Source organism: Anomalospiza imberbis, chromosome 9 (assembly GCF_031753505.1).
Source record: "Anomalospiza imberbis isolate Cuckoo-Finch-1a 21T00152 chromosome 9, ASM3175350v1, whole genome shotgun sequence".
Lineage (NCBI taxonomy): Eukaryota > Metazoa > Chordata > Aves > Passeriformes > Viduidae > Anomalospiza > Anomalospiza imberbis.
The window spans coordinates 24,023,204-24,044,427 of record NC_089689.1 but is presented as its reverse complement, the minus strand read 5'-3'; the positions used below and the strand labels follow the sequence as shown (position 1 = coordinate 24,044,427).

The following is a 21,224-nucleotide window of genomic DNA, read 5'->3' as shown; positions in this document are numbered from 1 at the left end:
TTGAAGTGAGAAGTTTGCTCAGTGCTTCCAGAGAAGTAAGGAGGTTAAGTTTTGCTTGTAAGACAGTTTGGCAGGGTCAAAGCAGTGACAGGTGGACAGATCATGGCAGGGATCAGCTCTATCTGTGGCGAAGATTCCAATGCCAGTGCATTTCTGGGCCTTTTCTCAAACTTTTGCAGACTTCAATAAAGCATTCTAGAAAATGGGAGTGAGTGAGTTATAGCTGATACTGTAAAACTGCTCTCTGAGCTGGATTTGACACTGCCTGGGCTCCAGTCCATCTCCCAGTGCCACGTCTATTCTTCCTTGATGACAAGTGTGCCATTCCGTTTTTTCTAGAGCACTAACTTTTTTATTGTCACTTTTTTTTTTTTTTTTTTTTTTTTTTTGCCACACCAGGGCACTGCGTTGAGGATTCATAGAGGTCAGACCCGCTTTGGGAAAAAAAAACCTTTCTCTTGATCTATAAGAGCAGCATCAGCAGAGAGCTCTGGTGATGCTGTAAATGGGTCCTGGTTACACCTAGCCATTGCTGGTGTTGATCACTGAAGAAGAGGAAACATGAAGAACTGTAGAATGAGAAAAATGTGGGCAGTTTTACTGGGTTTGGAGTGGGGTTTTTAGGAGTAGTTAGGCTCAGTTGTGAAACACAGCTATGGAAATGGCATAGGCTGACCCAGCATATTTTTAATTGTATATTGCAATATGAAACCATTCTCTAATTAGGAATCCTCTTAGAGGTTTTGTCTCTGCTTTTCTCCAGGAAAGATTCCTAACATAATTTTATGATTTTTGAGCATGCAGTTCTACATGCTACATCCTTTTGTAGAACATTTTCTGAACCTACATTGTCTATATATATCAGAAACTTTAGGGAAGATCCCTTTATTCTGGCTTTCATGCAGATACTTTGTTTGTGAGGAGAAGTGATCATCTGGGAATCATTCATGTGCACACTAGAGCTCAGATTTTTGAAGATATATGCAGTTTGCTACTTCCTTCCACAGGCACATCCATAATCAGTTGTGTTACTGGAGATGTGAACAGCTGGTAAAAATCTCTCTCTTGAATTTCAGGAACCTCCCTGGACCTTGCTATGTCAGAATTTCATCTTCTGCATTCTGTCAAAGCTTGTGACCAAATTCCTGCCTGGTTGGCATTTTTCTGAATGTTTTGTGGTTTTTTTTTTCTTTTCTTGCTGGGTTGGGAAAACACCTTAGGATTGGTCAGAAATGATGTGCAGTCCGTACCCTGGATCCCATGTTATGAGCCTGGCAAGGTCTGACTTACACTGTGGTCATACCTTGCTCCTTTATTCTTAATGTATTGAGCAATTTCAGAAGATGAAAAAGATTCATTCCCCAAAAAGTTCTGGATGAGAACATGCCTTTGTCCTGCCATCAGTGAAAGGTAGAATGAAGCTCCCATCCATCACTGGCTGGACACAGCCTGCTTGACATTTCATTCCCTTTTGTTATCCCTTCTTCCATTCAAAAGTGGATCCAGTTTTACTGGCATTTGCCTCCAATTTCTCCTTTTGTGCAACCTGAGGTTTTCAGGTGCTGAAGCAAGCCAAGTCCTCTCTGAGGTCACACTGAGGAGGAGGCCCTGCCAGCCGACGCTCCCACCATGCAGGGCCACTCAGAATCCAAGCCCATCAGGGCTGCAAAGGGTAGATGGGGCAAATTCAGTCTCAGATGTGTGAGAAATGTCCTCTTTGCCTTTTGGAGCCACTCTTGTGACTGCCAGAGGCATGCAGAGGCAATCAGCAGCCTGCCACCGTTGTGAACGGGACTGCCCAGTGCGTTCATTCCGGTCACTGTTAGCGGGAAGGTGGAGCGGTGCTGAGGAGCCAAGAGTATCCCCCAGCCCTGGGGGAGCTGCCCCAGCTGTGGAGCTCACAAACTGCCTACCAGGGGGCTGAATTCACTGAGGAGACACACTGTGGGGCACCAGCCTTACTGGACCACTGAGTGCCCTTACCAGCCAAGGGACAGGGATTCTGGCACTTCGACAGGTCTGAACAAGGGCCAAAATTCTTTTCTGCTTTGAAATCACTCCAAAAAGAATTTATATGCCTTTTTAAAAGTATTATTTCTTATTTCCAAAGACGCATCTTTGTCTGCTGCAATGTCTGAATAAGGTCCAGTTGGTTCAGAAATGCCTCTGTACTGCCTGGCTGTTCACTGCCATTCCCAGCAGGGAAACTGGTCACAGTTTGACACTCAGCACAGCATGGGGAGGAGGAATGAAGTCTGTTAGGGAGGCCTGGGGAAGCTGCCACTAATGCCTGATGTGTAGAGAGAGGGTCAGCACACCTTGAGGCTCCCAAATGTGTTTGAAATCTGTTTTTTCTGGTGAGTTTCTTTCCACCAGAAAGTAAGGGAATCCTTCATCCTTCCTTCTCTGCTCTTTTAGCACTGGATTTCTTGGCAGCTTCTAGTTCTGTGGATAGCTATTTGTTCACTGAATTTCCTCACACCAGCTGGGAAGCAAAGTCCTTCTGTGAGCTTTAATGTATCTGTGTGTTTTAATAATGCATTACTGTTGATTTTATACAAATATCACTATTTAAGAACTTCAAAGTCTTTGGTGTTCCCCCCACCCTCCAGACTGTGCTTCTCACTGCTGTTGTTGTTAACACTCCCATGTGTTTCAGCCTTGGAGAAATAAATATTTGTTTAGCTGTTCTCCTGCTGTGCCTGCTCAGTGCATTTGTTTAATGATGACTTCAGTTTGGCTTTGCAAAGGGGTTTAGGGAAATAGATTCTCCCAGAAAAGCAAGAGACTCATTTGCAGACAACTTTCCCTGTGTTTGTGCCCTCCTCTTGCCACCCCCATCCCTTTTTCCCCCAGATTAGGGTTTCATTAAATAAATGTGCATGGGCAAAACTTCAAGATCAGCTCTGGTGAGGAGTCAGAGTTTTGTCAGTAGGTTTTGTTTTTTTTTCCCCACTCTCTTTATCTTGACCTAAAACAGTGAGTAGAAGGTTAGACTCAGCAAGTACCTGCTGCTATTTCTTGTCATTACCTAAATTTTCTTTAATCTGTAGTTTTCTTTTTCTCCTATAAAATATCAAATCATATTTTGGCTTATAACACTTGCTCTAGAGCCAGGCTAAGGTGCTGTTTCGAAACATGTATTTGTCATATTCTACCCCAACCTTCTTGAGTCAAATGAGAGATTTTATCTTTTACTTGAGACACCAAGTTGGCCTATGCTATCAGATTTTTTGTTCAAAATGAGGACAATGAGGACAATGATAACCTTCAAAATCTATATTTGTGTACCTAAATGAAGGGTCAGCTTTTCATTCCTTGGAAATTCAGTACCACTTGGCAAAAAAATGAACAGAGGATTTTATTAATGCCTTCACCATTTCAAGTAATTTTGTACAGCTGAAACTGAAACTCTTCTATTAAACAAATACCCACAAATACACACACAAAAAAAGGAATACAACCCCTCACCACACAAAACAAAACCCAAAGCCCCAAACCACATGAAATAGTATTATAAAAATTCAAACTCTGAGAAGTTCTTAATTTTGGTGGGTTTTTTTCTTTGTTTGATTTTTTACCATTTGTATAACTGTTGTGATAATATTTAAACTACTTATGCTTCACCTTTGAAATATGGCAAATATAATTTTGCCAATAACTAAATTCAACTCCTGCTAGAAAGCAAAAATCACTTCAGTGAAGTAACACATCAGACTCTCTCTTCATATATTTCCAGCTGACAAGGTTTTAGCCTATTGCAGAATTTTTTTTATTATGCTTCACTGTATAACCTGACACTTGTGTGGCTGAGTTTCATCTGACTACAATCACTTTGGCCCTCAAAGTCATCCCACTGCTTTTTTATTTGTGTGATATTCAGAACCTCCTCCATAATGATGATTCATTCCACAGTGTGTCATCAGCAAATTTTGTTGGCATGGTCCTCCTTTACCGTGCCAAGAACTGTGATGAAAATATTATGTAATATTTAGTTCAAGAATCATCTATTAGGAATTCTACTCATAACTTTCTTTTAGTCTGATTAAGATAATGGGAAATAGGAGAAGGATTTCATGTGCAAACTGTATCCCAAAAACACAAACTGTACTCAGTAGATACTTGTACAATTTGTTTTTAATGTAGTTGATGAGATTCCATAATCTTCTCAAATGTTCCATATCAGTAACTGAGTCTCCTACTCACTGAAGTACTTCTATCCCTAATGTCTTCCCTGAGTCACCTCCTCCCACATTTTCCTTGTTTTTCCTGTGCCAAATACAGCCTCAGAATTAGCTTAGTCCCTTTGTGAGTGATGTTTCTGCACACAAAGCCCAATATCCTGTCCTGAGCCATTTGTTGTCCTGTTCCTTTGTTTCCATCAGCTGTTGATGCTCTCATGCATTAAAAGTTCCACTGCAGGCATTTGTTTGAACGTGAAGCACCTTCCACTGAAGTTGGTGTTCACTTGGCTCAGGAAGCAATCCCCTGAGCATGATCATCTTCCTCTGTTTCTGACATTTAACTGAGGCCAAAGCTTCCCTCCATCTCAGGATCTCAATAGCCTTTTGAAGGTTTCTTTTGCAGGAAGCCAGAGAACATTCCCTCTTGTAGACCTTTTTAAGTATTTTATCCCATATATCAAATTAACAGTTAATTTTCCCTACACTCCTTATGAATGCTTTACTTCCTCTCCCACAGGTATTCAGAATATCCTGCAGTCTTCTGCAATGTAATTTGGCAGAAATTACCTGATATCTACATAGGAGAATGCATTCTGTGTATAAATTACCACAATGTTAAATATTATTGTTACCAAAAAGACAACAAGTTGCATTTGGAAACACCTATATGTAATGCTAATAAGAAACCCAATTCCATTTTATTCTAATTAATCTGGAAAATCTTCCTTTTTACAACATGAGAGAGACTTCAAGATATTCAGAATGTTAATAAACCCACAGGTATTTCTACTTTTTATATCTCCTGGTACAGAGTATTTATCAAGAATTGTTGCTCATTTCAGTATTAACCTGAATTTCTCAGTCTAGAGAAGTTCAGCATTTTGAACCATTGCACCCCATTTCTTAAATACAAAGGAAATTTTATTTTCCCCAGTTTTGGTAAGAGATGGGTTTCATAAATATTCACATTGTGTTAGCTAGAAAAGGCAGCAGCCCTAAGGCTCCATAGGAGGACACTGGACAGCACAAAGAATTCACCATGGGCACAATGACTGAACAATGAGCTGTGTTAAGGGTTCCTTTGTGTTTCACTGGCAACATAAAATTCTTACAGCAGGAGATATAATGACCTTTTATACAACAGATCCAAGTTGGATCTTTTTTTTTTGTGGTTGTCACTAGCTTGTGCTGAGCCCAGATTGGCTCAGTCTAATGGTTATGAGGTATCTGAATAGAGTCTGAAAATCAAAATGAAATCAGAACCCATTTTTCTGTCTAGTTGGTAGGAACAAGCTCTGAGACTTCAATCAACCTGAAGATGAGCTGCCCTTTAGTCTCCAGATGTCATGCCTTCAAAGGAGAGCTAAAACTCGTTTATGGAAATGCTTGGAGTCCTCCCCTCCACCCCTCAAATGAATAGTCATAAAGCTGTAGGGCTCTTAAAGCCAGATCTTCAGTAATAGCACAAAATACTGTCTTTTATACTGTGCTGCTAGTGCTGTAGAATAGTGAGGTAGATTTTTCAACCCAGAGAGCAACACCCCCTAACATTTAAGTTAGTGAAGTGGAAATTTCTGTGACCTAATTTATGAACCAGTCAAATGTCTTAGGTGAGAAAGTTTCACCAAAACATAAATGCCACTGTATTTCTGCTTTGATTAAGAGTCCAGGTGAAGGGGTGGGGGGAATGGTGATGATACAGGGGAATAGTATGATACAAGGGAATGCAGTGGAGACAAAGGAATGCAATATCCAGGTAATGGTACAGCTTAACTCCTGAGCAAGGGGGATCTGGAAGGCTCACTTTCAACTCCTGCATATGACAGCCTTGCTTTGTGTTATCTGAGGGGGAAGAGGAAAATCTGATATTCATGGTGAACCCAGATGAATTTTGTGAGAGTCTGCGAGGCATAGCCTGTGTGCCAGAATTGTGCTTCCCTCCAGGCCATGTTCAAAAACCAGAGCATTCTGTACCGTGTAAATGAGATCTGGCAATGTGAGTGAAGCTGCTCTCTTTTCTTAGAGACTCTTTCCCTTGCTGCACTCCTGAGCTCTCATTGTGTCCCTGTGTTCTTGCTCCTGCAGTCCAGCACGTCGTTCAACAGGGATGCTGTGAAAGCTGGGACAGGCCGGCGCTTCCTTGGTGGGCTCCTAAATGACACATCCTACTGCTACACTCTGGAGGTCTCCTTCTACAGCTACATTTTGGGTGGAACTGCTTCTGTTGTGCCCTACACTGAGGAAGCCTGTATCCTTTTGAAATCCATCCTCTTGCAGCGCACGTGAACCAGGCACTTAAGGTAAATACTTCTGTCTCCATAAGAGTTTGCTGAGATAGAAACACACACAAGTGAAAATGTGAGTCTGCTCCTGATGCTTTAATTTCCCTCATATTGATTCTCCATACTGTGGAAACTCAAGAAGAGAAAGACATTAGATCAAATAAGCCATTTCCCTCTTGTAGGAGATTGTCTCACACACTTGTTATAGGAGCTAGTCCTGGAGAGTCTGTGATCCATTCCCTTCCTCAGTCTTCCATTTCTTTCTTAATTTCTCTCCTTATTCTCTCATTAGCCCTGTGTTTGTGTTATTGTTTTAATAGCAAGTTGAGAGTGCATCTTTGGTACTGAGTAAAATATTTCTCTGCCTTTGAACTGCAGCCAAAAGGATCCATTAGGTGCTGCAGCTGCCTCGAGGACGAATCTTCAATGCCAGTTGACAAAGAAATAGAAGTCAAATTGTGAAAACAAAACCATCAAAGTTGTTGGCATTTTTGAGTGCTCAAATAGAAGTGGTGTCTCATTCCTCAAAAAACACATATCCATCTGGCTATCTCAATGTATCAGCAATTTGTAGAATTGTTCTGACTGGTCTTATAATCTGCTTTTATGTTTTTCTTTTTCTTTTTGTCACCATGCTCAATCAAACAGCCAGTGCCCATACTTCAACGCTGGGTATGTTATTTCATTTTGTCATTCTATCATGGCAGCTTTTGAAATTTCCACAGGTTTAGAAACGCTGCAGAGGGAGAAAGATTAGCCATGATTGCCTATTTACCTCTCCACTGCATTTTGGAAGTTGGGGATAGCAAGGGAGAAATTTTCATATGAGATATAATTCACCATCCATGTATATGGGCTCTCAGTGTGGGAATAAGAGCAAGAAACAGGGAGCAGAGAAAGGAATTGTTTGTCATTTGGACTTTTCTGGTTTGACTTCTCCACTGAAAGTGAAATTTGGGGGAAGGAGGGAGATGAATATTTTAAAGTGATTTACCAGGCTTGAGCATTTGGAATAGAAGCTCTTTTTGCCCAGTAAAGTTAACTGAAGGAAAAGCTCCTTGCAACATGCACAAATGTAGTATATCTTGCCACTGTGGAAAAATATGTTTTTACTGTTAGGTTTAGGTATTTATTTTCTTAAGTTGGTATTTTGGTGTTTCAAGAACCTGTGCCTTAGTTTTACCTTTAATTTTCTTCCTCATTGTGTGCTCATTGTGCTTAAAACTGCTTATTTCTCTTCCTTATTTATCAAGAACAGTTTTTATGGTGAGGAATGGAAAGAGCTCCTATACACATGAGATCATGATTCCTTCGGCATGTTTTCCTTCATGACTGGTAGATCAGACTGGCTTGGTTTCCTTTTCCGTAAAGATTTCTGGTCTGTGCTTCACATGGCAGAAGTTTCACCTGTGGGTCCAACATCTCCATTTGCTTGGCTTGCCTTGCCTGCTGCAGGCAGAGATGCTCCATTCCCTCTTCATTCCATCAGCAGCTGGGGCACAAGAAACCAGGCTACAGAGCAGAGAACCTTCTTGGAGCTGGCTTAGGGAAAGCTCAAGCAGCAGCTTGGTTTCTGCAGTTAGGGTTTCACCCAGCTGAGTGGAAAAGGAGGAGAAGCAGATTTTGGTTGGCCTGGCAGACAGCCAGCAGGGGGAGGTTCTTTGCCCATGGAGTTTGCTCCACCGGCATTTTGCCCGGGAAGGTTTAATTATTTCTTTTTCAATGTAGGAATTCTATCCAGAGTACTGCATCTGAGATCTTTTCCTCACATGTGCAGTTTTCTAGTTAGTGGAAGAAATGGAGCTGCTTGAAATAGTGTCTAGACTGGTCTGATCCAACACAGGAGTAGCCACTGGATTTATGCACATCATGTCCTGGCAGGGGAGGAAGTTTCACATCACTGAAGTGCCTGTGACCGAAAGTAAAACAATTGCAGAACATTCCAATTTAGCCTGAACAGCCCTTCCAAGCTATTTGCAAGTCAGTGATTAATTAATGCTCGGATATTTTAATGGACCCGAACCAAAGACACAGGCAGTCAGTTCATATTGGCCTCCAAGGACAGGGCTGTTTCTATTAACTATCTACTTACATGCAGGCAGCAACTCAAGCAAATAAAGGAAGAAAACACAGCAAGCCCAAGAACTGTGAATTGATAGTGCCAAGTATTCTGGAATTCTGCCTTTAAAGATGTATTTCTTAGAACTTTGTTCATCCCACTGTGATGTCATTTGATTGTGTGAGTCTTTTTTTCCTTTCCCTTTTTCCCTTTTCCTTTTTCCCTTTATCCCTTTCCCTTTTTTCCTTTCCCTTTTCCCATTTCCCTTTCCTTTCAATGGAAACAGTATCAGGGAGGCTAGGCTTGCTCAAAGCTTCTACTGTTGGATTAAGAAGTGCAGACTGAGATTCAGCCTCAAATTCAGGTGACTCATGACCATGAAAAGAGACTACAAAGTGGATCACACATCCAGAACTAGCCATACTGTCTCCTTTTAGAGAGCAAAACCAATCAGGATCTCCAGATTCTGCAAAACATGAATTTAGCCTAATGTTGTTCCTGTTGACAGACAGGAGACCAGAACAAACTCTGAACAGACTCGTGTTTGCATTGGTGACAAGTAATGATACCTGTCAGCTTCTTTTCTTCACAGCATTTGTGGTAAATAAGATCACAGTACTACTCCCTTTCATGCCATTATATAAGTGGATTAGGTTTGTTGGTGGATTTTTTATCTCTTTGTGTTCTGCAGGTTTTACATGCTAGCTCTGTGATCCATAGAAAAACCTCCGTGTGACAGTAATAGATATATTTTAACATTGGGTGAGATTATCCATTTTTTTTAGATTTGTGTGACTGTCTGAAATATACTTTGTAATTTTTGAGATAAGTGGATACCTTACATGCATGAAAATGGAAGACAGACTTTCAGTCTAACTGTTTGAATTCTTACCATTAGTGTGGACAGTAACTTTTTTCAGTAAGAAAAGTGAGGAAAAAAAGGATAGGAAGATATCATTAGAAGCAGATATCAGTTTCAAATTACTCCAGTTAGTATGACTGAATGCTCTAAATTAATCGGTTCAGAATTTAGAGGATGACACCTGGAATGTTCTAAAAATAAATTGGCTACTGAGGCTGCACTGTTTAAATGAAATCCAGGAGGGAAGGGTCTTTCTTCAGTCTGTGCAGGGTGTTTATGTTTATGGTGGGATAACATCATGCAGAGTGTTGAGTTTCTGGCCTTTTCTAACACTGAGAATGAACATGATTACATCAATGTCTCAGGCCTCAACTGGCATGGTATCACTAATGGCTACTGATGGAGTTCCTCTTGTATTTTCATCCAGCAAACAAAGCACTTAGACATTCCTGCAGAGCTGTGTGTGTGCCTGCTAGGTCTGTGTCTAACAGATACATACCTGGAGTGTGAGAAACATTAGGGATATGTTCTGTAAGCTCTGCAGAAAACCCTACGATAACACGTGCTGCAGATAACAGTGAATGGACTCTGTTTCAAAGGCATAATAAGAGGATTGTAGGCTTGTCTGTTACTTGCCTGGAAGTGGACAGAGAAACATTTAAAACCCTTCTCACACATGCACACATTTGGTGGTAACTGATTAAAAAAGGCAGCACAACAACAGTTAGCTCAGCACCAGGTGAAGGAGCTTTAAAATGAGCTGATATGCTTCCATTAAATTCCATGTTTTACTAGGCATTTACAGGGCTTATGACATGAGGCTTGTAAACTGCTCTGCAGCACTCACCAGCAGCAGCTGAGCTGCTGAGCTGTCTCGATTCACGCCAGCCTCAGAGCTGGGCAGGGAACAAGGGATAAAAAGCAGGAGAGGCAGGATGAATGCCCAGCTGCAGGGCTGAGCCTGCAGCACACCCAGAACTGCTGTTTTCCAGTATCCCACTACAGCTGTGAAGAGCAGCCATGGCAGCCTGACCTGAGAGCAGCCAGCAAAGGACTCTCACATCAACAGCTCTAAAATCTATTCGGCTCATTTTTAGAGTGTTTGAACTGCATCCTTGCTGCAAAGGGGGCAGCCCATAACAGAGAATAAAAGAATTTTACTCTTCCACAGCCCAGCCATAAGGCAGGAAGGCAGAAATGATGGAGACCTGGCAGGAACTGGTATGACCATAGCTGTAGGGGAGAATAATCATCGAGATGGGTGGGCATCACAATTGTCAGCATGTCCATAGCTTTTTTTTTTTTTTAATCTCAACTGCAAGCTTCCTCCAGGTGGAGAGGGACCCCATCCAAAGGTGCACTGCTGAACTCTCTCTTGTTTGTGGATATAAAGATGTTTTTATGTGTCTACAGCCACAGAATGAAGGCTTGGATTGACTAGAACCTCTTCAGACACCTAACAGGAGCTCACTTCCTGGGCTCTTGAAACAGAGACCACTGGGTTCATTCTAATTCTTAACTTCAAGCAAAATATTTGCCTGCTGCTTGACTGGGGACTTGAGAAGTTAAATCCCTGGAGGAAACAGTCATTTGTTACATCCAGATTCCTTTTAAAGAGTACTTGGATCTCAGTAAATGCTTGTCATGGGGAAAAGGAATCTATATGCAAACTAGAATTCCAGTAAAAAGCATCTGTAACTTTTAGAGCTTCATGTACCTGCCAGTCCCCTAGGGCAAATGTACTTGGTTATTTTGGGCTTTTTTAAATTTATTTTTTTGGCAACTGCCTGTCCTGATCCTCCTATCTCTGTTAGTGATATCCTTAAGAGAAGATCCTTATGAGACAGATTAGGGCCCTTGCAGGTTCATTCCCAGCCAGTAAAGGCAACATTATTAGCAAAAGCCAATGAGGTATGAAAAGCTGTGCTGATAAAGCTGAGGGAGCTCTGCAGAGGTTATCCAGTGTGGCTTAGGTTTGAACTTCTGTTAGAGGTTCTTGCCAAGATGATTTCAAAGTAAATCAGGCACATATTAAGGGAAAGGCATCCAGAGGTCTACTTCTTCTGCTGAGGTCCTAGAAACAGTCTCCTTTCTGTGTGTTGCAAAAGGTGGCATTAATCCTAATCATGCAGATTTTTCTGAGTGACCTCCTTGCACGTCTTGGTTGTTTCTTAGTACAGTGTTTAGGGCTGGTTTGGAGGAAACAAAATCCTTGTTTCAGCTCCCCAATCTGTGTGGAAGTGTCAAGGTTTACAGCCACAATTTCAAATGCTCTTAATATTACTGGAAGCATAGAGTTAAATTATAGAGTTGTAAAGTTACTTTATAGTGATAATGCTGTCAAGCATCAATATCTCTGCCCCAGGGCACCATGGAAACTCAGTTAATGATATAAGAAGCTGATATTTTTCAGGGTTGCAGCTGTTGGCTCATACCCAGAAGGAATCAGTGTGTTTGTTCATATCGGGTATATACAGTGGGACCTGCTCAAAGAAAATTAAGAAGCAGTGAAAGTCTGTTTAATGAAGTGCAGTGGAATGAAAGTACAAGGCAGTACATGGTGTTGCAGTATGCACAGCTCGTTCTCAAAGGGCTCAATGGAGTGGACAGTGCTGCACAAAAATACTTCTCTTCTGTAGGAGAGGCTGTTCGTGGGGGAGAGTTTATATTTGTATGTAGATTTGTTTATCTGGTTACCTGTAGCACTGACTGCATCAATCTGTCTGGGAGTGTCAGTAGAGAAATGGAAATTTAGGGAAGTGACCACCGTCAGCTTAGGAATATGCATAATTTTTGTAACGGATTTCTTAGGATCTGTATCTCAAAGTGCTTTGATAGCCTCAGATGAAAGATGCTATAAAAGGGGAAAGTGTATTATAAAGGTGCTTTTTATTTTAAAGAAAGGTTTTGGTTTTATTTTTTTTTGCTTAAATGTAGAATATCAGTCTTGGAAGACCTCTTTAAAATGATTCAATTTAACCATATGATTCCAGTTACCTTTTCTTTCCTCTTGTGTAAACATATTTCTTTCCCAAGGATACCAAGGTACAGGGGATAGAACAGATGGTGGTTGTGGGATGAGAATGTAAGCAGGATGCATATTCAGACTTACAGAAATGCCCTCAAGTCAGTTTCAGACATGAATACATGAGTTTGCCTTCTTTGAAGATCAGGTAGTCTTGAGTAGCTGTGAGCCTGGACTAAGGAATATGGACAGATTGATTTGAGAACCACCAATATTTACAACTGTATTCAGCAGCTGGGACCTTGTGGACAGCTGGAGCATGAGCATCTTAGATGCACATGTGCAAATACCATCCCTGCATCCCAGCAGCTGTCCTCAACTCAGAGCTGGCTCCTCAGCCTAGGTAGGGCTGTATCCAGTGGCATGGGAAGACTGATCCTCATAAGTCCAGTTCTGAAAATGGTCTCATCCCATGCAGCCTTTGAGGTCTCTGTTGAGACACTGAATGCTACTGGTGCCAAGCTGTCATTGAGGTTTTGCTGACTGAAAGCTTTCCACTCAAGCTCTCAATGATTCTTGGTCTGAAAAAACAAAACTCTCTAATTCAAAAAGGTTTTGATGGTAGTATGTTAAAAAATAACAAATTGCCAGCTAATAATAAGCATCTTAATAATAATATTATAATAATAAGCATAATAATAATAAGCATAACCTTTTTCTATTAGTATTTCTTTTGTACACAGGAAAAAAATAACTTAGACCAAGCACAAGTTAAGCTTTTGCTGAAAGGTTGGAAGGTGAAATTGATCACATGAGTGATTGCAGGTTTGTGGATAATGTAAAGAAGGGAAAGCTCTCTCTAGGCACTGCTGCTATCCTTCTTGGAACTGGCTTTCCTGGATTTGAATGCCTCTGTTATGAACTTTCTTTTCCTTAAACATGTATTTTTCCTTTTTCTTAGAAGCAACTTAGACAAAACTAAGCATATAGAACTGATATGAGGCTCTTGGGTGCTCAGAACACCATACAAATGCTATTAGATCTGTAGTTAAAATAATTCTTTGGTAAATGTTAAATTCCTATTAGTAACACTTGCTAAACTTAAGTGCAAAGGAAAGGGCAAGGCTAATCTGAAAGGCAATGGAGAGCAGGGCTTAAAAGATATTAACAATTTGTTGGAAATGTCTGAGGGGAGTGGTTATTATTAGTGTCTGTGGTTTGGAGACTTAGGAAAGGGCTTTATACAGTGCTGTGCTTTGAAGCTTTCCCAAATGTCATTGGGATTGAAGAGGGAAAAAAGCCATTCAGAACAAGGTGTTTTTCAAAAAGCAATAAACAGCCAAATTGTAGAGTCTCTGGGAGTGGTCTCTCCTTTTCTGCCAGCCTGTGATGGCGTTTCTGTGTCTCCATGTTTGTCTTCTTTTTCCTCTTTTCTGTGTATCTTCAAATCTGGCTGAATCTTCTCCCCTGTGCCTGTCTCGTCTGTGTTCTCACCATCTCATTGGCATTTAGGTCACTAGCCCTACCCCAGGCCTTTCTGTCATCTCATGGGGCTTTTTCCAGGAGCTGTTTCACTAATCAGACACACCCAGTCTCGTGGTTTTGTTCACTTTTTGCTGTCTTTCATCTGAACTACTCCTTCTTTCTTTCATATTTTGCTACTATCAGCTTGGTTACTGTTGATTGAAGGGAATTCTAGGGTGGGAGCAGAAGCTCTTTTTTAACAACTACTTCTTTAATCTCAAATACCAACATTCTGGAAGAGGATCAGAGATGATTTTTAGGAAACTCTGCGAAGAAACAAGTGTCTTTCTGTCTGTGTGTCTTTCTCAGCTGCTTGACCAATTGCAACTGAATTTGACAGTGATAAAGGTCTCAGAGATATTACATTCCTATGAGTTTCATGAAAAATAGCTGGCTGAATGAGCAGAGAGACCACAATTAATCTCTCCAGTAGGGACAGCTGCATGTCTATTGTTAGAAACCAGAGGAGGACAGTAGGCATAGAAGTCACAGGAAACAGATCCAACATCTCCTTTTATATTCTGAGCACGCCCCTGGTGAGTTGAGACTTCACTTTCCTTTTCTCTCTACACTTTAACCCCTAACCCCTGTGAAAACCCTAAGAAAGGATATCTTGTGGCACTTTGGAAAGCAAATTGCACCTTCCCCATCAAACCTCTGCTGAAAGAGGCCAGAAACCTGTCAGGTTTCAGTTCACAGGTGATGAGGATACCCATCCAAGCCACGGCCAGCACAGGCCCACCCTAAGTCAACTGTGTTTCTTGTCACCTAGAGGTAAAACTTTGTCCACAGTTCAGAAAAACAAAGCCCTAACATGTCTTGGGCAGAAACTAAAGATAACCTGCAACTTTGATCTAGTGCTCAGAAACCTTTGTGTTTTGATAAGAGCAAGGGTGGGTCTGATTCTCTTATGTCTCATATCTTAAGAAGAGAACAGCCAAATCAACTCCGATCAACACCAGTCCTCTGCACTGTCTTGTCTCTGATAGAGGTCAAAATAAGGTACCTGAGAAGAATTTGAAAAAAGAATAAGCATGTAACTATTTTCCCAGAATATTCTTTGGTTTCCAGCAATCAGTGGATTGGGGATCCCAGAGCCAGAGTTATTAGAATCATGAAATCATTTAGGTTGGACAGACCTCTAAGATCATTAAGTCCAATCCAGCATTGCCAAGCCCACAACTAAACCATGTCTCCAGGTTCCACATCCACGTGTCCTTTAAATCCTTCCAGGAATAGTGACTTCATCACTTCCCTGGGCAGCCTGTTCCAGTGCCTTACAACCCTTTCTGTGAAGAAACGTTTCCTAATGTCCAACCTAAACCTCCCAGGCACAACTTGAGGACATTTTCTCTAGTCCTATCACTTTGTTACTTGGGAGAAGAGACCAAAACCCACACGTTGATTATATCTGAGATAGAAGTCAGTGGATATGTCTCCCATGAACCTGCATACATTTTTAGCATCCACAAATTTCCTTGCTATGGATTTCCATAGCTTACTAATGACTTATTTGTTTTAAACCTACCACGAGCAAGCTTTATTTTGTGATTCCTGCCTGTTACCCTGGGAGCAGCATTGACCATCAGCCACCTGTATTTCACATCTGAAATTTCACAGCTTGCTCAGTTGTTTGCTGCGTACTTACCCTCTACATCATAAGCAGAAAAATATTACCAGATCAGATAACCATGTCTAGAGTTGGTTTGTCATCTTACATTTTTTCTCTGATTATACACAACTGCTTGAGTTGCCAAGTAATGGATAATCAGCTCCAGTGACTCCAGTGGTATTTGTTGTGTGATTTTTATTTGCATTCAGGATAAATGGCACCCTGGTCACACGAGCAGCAGGTATAAGATCCAAATGAAAAATGAAGCTTTCAGTTTTAGAGTACAGACTGTAAACATCATGTGTTCAGTTCCTGATGCGCTTAACACTGTGCTTGCTCTCCTGTCCTCTTGGTTTTTCCCTAGTGTACTTAGGAGGGATTCAAAACTTCTTAAACTAACTGAATTCCTGTTCAGCATAGACTGGAGTCTTTGGTCATCTGGTTAAAAGAATCTGTAAACCAATGCCTATTGGAGGGATTACAGTTTTAAAAGTTGCAATATCCCAAATACCTTGCTTTGTGTCATTATGACTGGTGTGCAGCAAAGCAACTTCTGGATAACATGCTCCCACAGTCAGGTTGCATTCATGATTCTGTCAGGCTGGTTATTTCTTTTTCTGAAACTAAGCAATCCTTATTAAACCAGCTATTGTCATCTGATGCCATAAAAGACCAAGTGATAGGTGACAATCCATTCATATTTTCTCCATCATCCAGTCCCTCAAGAAATCCAGTGTGAATGTTAGCTGCTTAAGAACTCTCATGTAGCAAAGAGGATCTGCAGGGCAGTAGAGTGTCACGTGTAGCCAAAGCTTATACTTGTCTGGTTCCTCTAGGCATTTGGCTGGAGCAATATTGGGGGGACATGTGAAAAGTGAGATCTCTTCCCACCACATCAATACATGGCAGATCTCAGTGTTACTTCCAATAAATCCTTAAATATGTTCAAGTGGAATGCAGCTGGCTTAGTCAAGATAGGGAATGGAGGCTCAGAGGCTCCAGTTGTCTTCCCGATGTCTTTCTAGAAGAGAGGCAGCTGGACTGCCAACACTCTACATGGAGTCAGGACTGCATGATGCTGCCAGCCCAAGGGGAGAGAGTTTCCAGTACTTCAGTCCCATTATTCCTGTTTTTAAGCCTTTTGATCACTGCCTTTCTGTGAATTTCTTCAGGGTCTGCTGAGTGCTGGTTCTGTTGGCAGAACACAGCTTCAGGCTCTTAGTCTCTTCCTGTGCAGCAGTGATGCCTTCACTTGAGAAGACGCCCATGACTGTGCCTGTTAGCACTCTCACAATCTCACATTCTTGCTGCAATACTGTGAAGATTTGAGACTGGGCTATTTCTGGGCCAACAGGGTTATCATCCTGGTGTTCTTCTTCTTTACTTAATGATTCTTCTTTGCACCACATCCCTCACGTTTCTGCCAAGCAGATTTCGTTGCATTGACTTTCTTTCCAAAGCCTGCCCAGAAGGACAGCTTTCCTTCAGCCAGGACACAGAAAGGGCCTGTGTCTCTAGAACCATCAATATTTTTCTTGAGATGATAAATGAGCTGCCAATAAACCGAGGCAGCTGCCAGATCCATCTGAGAAACAGACCTTCAGACCGATTTATCCGTGCTTGGTTTATTCATGTGTCTGGAAACTTTTGGGATGCAAACAGAGGACTAACCACTCTGAGGCAGCCACTTAGAATTAGATGGTATGGATTGATGCAGTGGGAGTTTATGGGCTGGTTCAGATACATTAGCTCTTACTTTGTGCTTGCCTATCTCAAACAAGAAAATGGTTTCATATTTGTCATAGGGAACACCACAGAAAAAGAACAAAGCTTTCAAAACAAGACCTAAATTGTCATACTTGCTGTATCATTCAGTTTATTTTTCTCTATCTCCTCTGGCCTTTCTTGCCTTTAATTCAGGGTTTTGCATAATCTGTGAAATTTTGTTGTCAGGAGTTTTCTAAGGAGATGAGGCATGGCTGCTTCCATTGTGCCTGGAGGGATGGGAGCAGGTTTTGTGCTTCAATGAGTTAGGTTTGTAGGGAGACCAGTCTGGCTTTGGACCAGATGACACAGCTGGGAAAAGCAGGCAGCCTCTGTGTTTAGGATGCTTTACTGGGCAGCAGGCGTTTGTGTGTTTCATTTACATTCAACCCAAAACTTCTGACCTTATTTTTTTGGTTTCTACCAACAAGAGTATTAAATTTGGGCAAGTTTGATGAGAACAGGCAGTTGAACAAAAGAAAGGGACTCAAGAAATGTATCTGCTGGGGGCAAGGCTGGAGGGAGTGTAAATGTTACTGCACTCCTGAAGGTCTGTCTGGGGAAGTGACCACAAAATCTCCAGCAAGGAGAGAATTTCAGCGGGCACACGATCCGTATTGGTGGAGGAACCCAGGTTAGGGACCTGTGTGATGCAGGAGCTCCAGCTTTGCCCGCGAGGGGACTGGAGGAAGCCCCGAGGCAGGAAAAGAGCGAGGAGAGCACTCGGTGCCGGCTCTCGGGAGCAGCAGCCCGATGCCTGTCGCGCATCCCGCTTGCCGTGTCGCGGGCGGGGCCGGTCCTGCCCGAGCGGCGCCGCGCATCTCCCGCTTGCTGGAGCTCAAGTGCCCTCTTCTGGCACCGACAGTGCCGTCCCCCCGTGGCAGCCGGCTAAGAGCCGGGCATGTATTCCTGACGGTTGCTAAAATCAGGAACAAAGCAGGTTTTTTCTCCCTTTGCTTCCCCTGTCTGTCCGGACTGCCCCGGCGGCGGTAGCGGTTGCAGGATATGGAGCATCCCTGTTGCAGCCTGGCCAGGTCCAAGCTTTCCTGTGACACAGGGCTGTGAGGAGATTGTGTTTGCATCCAAGCTGATTAAATAAGGATACTTTTATTCTCTTTTGTCTTTTTTTTTCCCCCTGTCTTATCTGTTGTAATCTGTGACTATCTTGATAGTTAGTAACCCCAGCTGAGATTGGGGTGGCCTTTTCCTGCTCATGTTCTCTGCTCTCTGTTGTATAAATCCTCTCATGGCTATTCCTGACCTGTTGATGTCAATAGTTTTCACCACGAATCCCAATGGGATCTAGATTTGACCTCTATTGATTACCAAGAGAGAGTTGGTGATGAAATGAGGGGAGAGGGGAACGTGCAGCAGCTGTCAGGGGAGCGAGTCCCCATCCTGGCTGGAAAAGGAAAGTTTGGATTCACTTGCTAATGTCAGTTCAAGGTTAGCAATACACAGCACAGCAACTGCATCTGTCTGCAGAGGCACTTAAAATCAGCCTTTAAGAAAAAGGAGTTTCCTGCGCTGCTTTATCACATCAGTTACCATCAGAGGCCTTTGCATGTGCTTTGGATTTTTCTCTATGTTTAAGGAACCATTTCAAGCCATAATTGATTATAGCTGAATTTGTGTTACAAAGTAGGGAACAGCAGGTCAGGACATTTATGCTATGAGACAAGACTGAGCCTGATTCCCATTTAGATGCTTTACAGCAGAAGGGTAGTGGTTTTTTCCCCTGGTTACAAGCAGTGTCTCAGGTATCGAGTGCAACGCTGTATTAATAATTCTGTGCTTATCGTAAGCCCTCTGAATGCAAATCCCTCACACACGAGCTGGATTGGCATAAACCACTTTGGGAAGCACACACACAATTTATACTGCCCTCCACTGCCTTTATGTGGAGTAAAAGGAGCTGGAGTCAAGATTGCCAGGTTTTGCAAAGTGCCAAGCTGAAAGTGAAAATCCAGCTTCTCCCTTCAAGGTGAAAAGGACATAGGAGATCCTGGTGGTTTTGGTCTGCCTGAGGATCTTCCTGCAGTGATCCCTGCTCTGTTATATGCACTTTTAAACTGTCATATGCTGACATTGTTTTTTCCTGATCATTTCACCATTAGTTTAGTAAGGTCTCAGAACTGGGGCTCGGGAAATGTGACTGCTAATAATGTGATTTTATTTAAACTTTGTGCCTATGTTTCATCTCGCTTTACTTCTCAGTGCTGGGTGCTTAGATGGAATTAGGCAGAGATGGTCTGTGGCTGCAGATAAGTGCAGCACCCTTGCAGTGCTGTCAACCAGACCCAGGAGTGCAGGGACAGGTAAGACCATGTGCCAAGAAATGAGATGAGACAAGCTAAGAGTTTGCAGCCAATACAAGCTGAGATATTAAAGCAGTTAATGAGAACGGACCTACTGAAGAACGCAGAAAATACTCAAAATTTACCTGATGACTTTCAAAGTGATTACCTGAAATATGACATAAGGATAAAATGAATATAGTCATCTTCTAACATTTCACTTTAAGGCTGCTGCTCTGCATAGGAAAATTTACATGCGTGAGTGTATGCATACATTAGATATGCACATATAGCAGAACTTTTTTTCTTAAGTACAATCTCAAGATTCATGAAGGAAATGAATGATGACAGCAAGAGAAACTTGCAGGTCTCTCTTTGTGTGGGGAAGCTCCAAGCCAGTGAACAAAGATGCCCCTCTATCAGGCCTCTGCAGACAGAGCTGGAACTGGAGCAGCTCACAGTAATGGTGCTGAGAAGTTGGTACAATAACCAGGCAAAGCAAAGCAGAGCCTAACAGGATGACAGCACAAGGCACCAAAAATAGGTGGCTTTTGTATGACTATAATAGCACCACCTGCTTTCAGAACGTTAGTAATCCTGTAAATGTGTCCATTCCAGTGAATATCCTTCAGGGAGTTGACACAGAAATCCATAGAAACAAGGCACTGAGTCTGAGCAGAGAAAAGGGAGAAGAGCAGGGATGCGTGAGGAGGAGCTGCTGGCAGGGGAAAGGAGCAGCCTGGGATTGTGTGTGTGGGTGTGCATGGGGTAGCAGACAAGTTTGCATGCTCTTGAAGGGAAGAATTTGTTTCCTCCTCATCAAACCCCAGCCCCTGCTGCTTTCTTTGATTTTTCTCTAGCAGGGCCAATCTAGGCACTCAGTGATGATAAATAACCCGGTATCACAAGGTGACATGCACAGTGACACGATAATATGGAGAGAAAGAGAAGAACCCAGAGGGACATTGTTTCTATCATTTATTTCCCCAGTGTGCTCTGCAGCTCAGGCAGTTTGGGAACCCCATCCCACGGCTCCATCCGCAGACTGGCGAGGGGCCCGAGGGGAGCCAGGCAAACCTCGCTGGCATAGGCAGTGCCTGAAAATGCTGTGTTTTTCCTGTGAGCTTTGTCTGCACCGACCTTGGTAGGATGCTTCAGCCCTGTTTTGATTGAGGGCCTTTTGGGACCTCGTGCGTGACCTGAGGTGAAGGGGTTGCCCTGCGTGTCACCATGTCACGATACCTGCGCTCCGCTGTGACTCCACCATGTCCCCCTGCCTGGCCTGGGGGTGGTCACACCACCTCCCTCCTTCCCTCCCTCCCTGCCTTTCCCGGTTAGCAGCTCCCAGTTCTGCCATCCTGACAGGGTTTGTTTTTTGTTTTTAACATTGCATTTCTGTGCCGTTTCCTGGATTTTGTCAAAGCAAACTGAGAACAGAAGTGGTGTTGTGCTGACACCAGCAGAGCATCAGCGGGGCTGAGCCCTGGGCTCCCCGAGCAGGGTGCTGGGTTTGGGCTCACAGAACAGCAAGTTGTCATTCTCTGCTAGACCAAAATAAGGAAAGAAAAAAAAGGAGCATTTTGCCAGAGGGTTTTCTGGCCATTTACTGGTGACTAGGGATGTTGAGATGTGGGGATGTGAATCTGTTTGTGGCTCTGTAAAGTGCTTTGCAGCC

The 21,224-nt window shown here is 42.6% G+C and overlaps 1 protein-coding gene across 3 annotated transcripts in view; it reads left to right on the top strand.

Moving 5' to 3' along the window:
- The window catches only part of LOC137478706 (cytosolic carboxypeptidase 6-like), an 886,432-nt gene that overhangs the window by 798,490 nt on the left and 66,718 nt on the right, over positions 1 to 21,224 (top strand). For 2 of the 3 annotated variants that reach the window (XM_068198695.1, XM_068198694.1), the window contains exon 11: positions 6,270 to 6,432. In XM_068198695.1, coding sequence (XP_068054796.1) covers positions 6,270 to 6,432 — 163 coding nt within the window. Of the gene's footprint in view, positions 1 to 6,269; positions 6,485 to 6,844; positions 7,127 to 21,224 lie in introns of those variants that run through there. The other variant, XM_068198699.1, reaches the window with a different exon arrangement.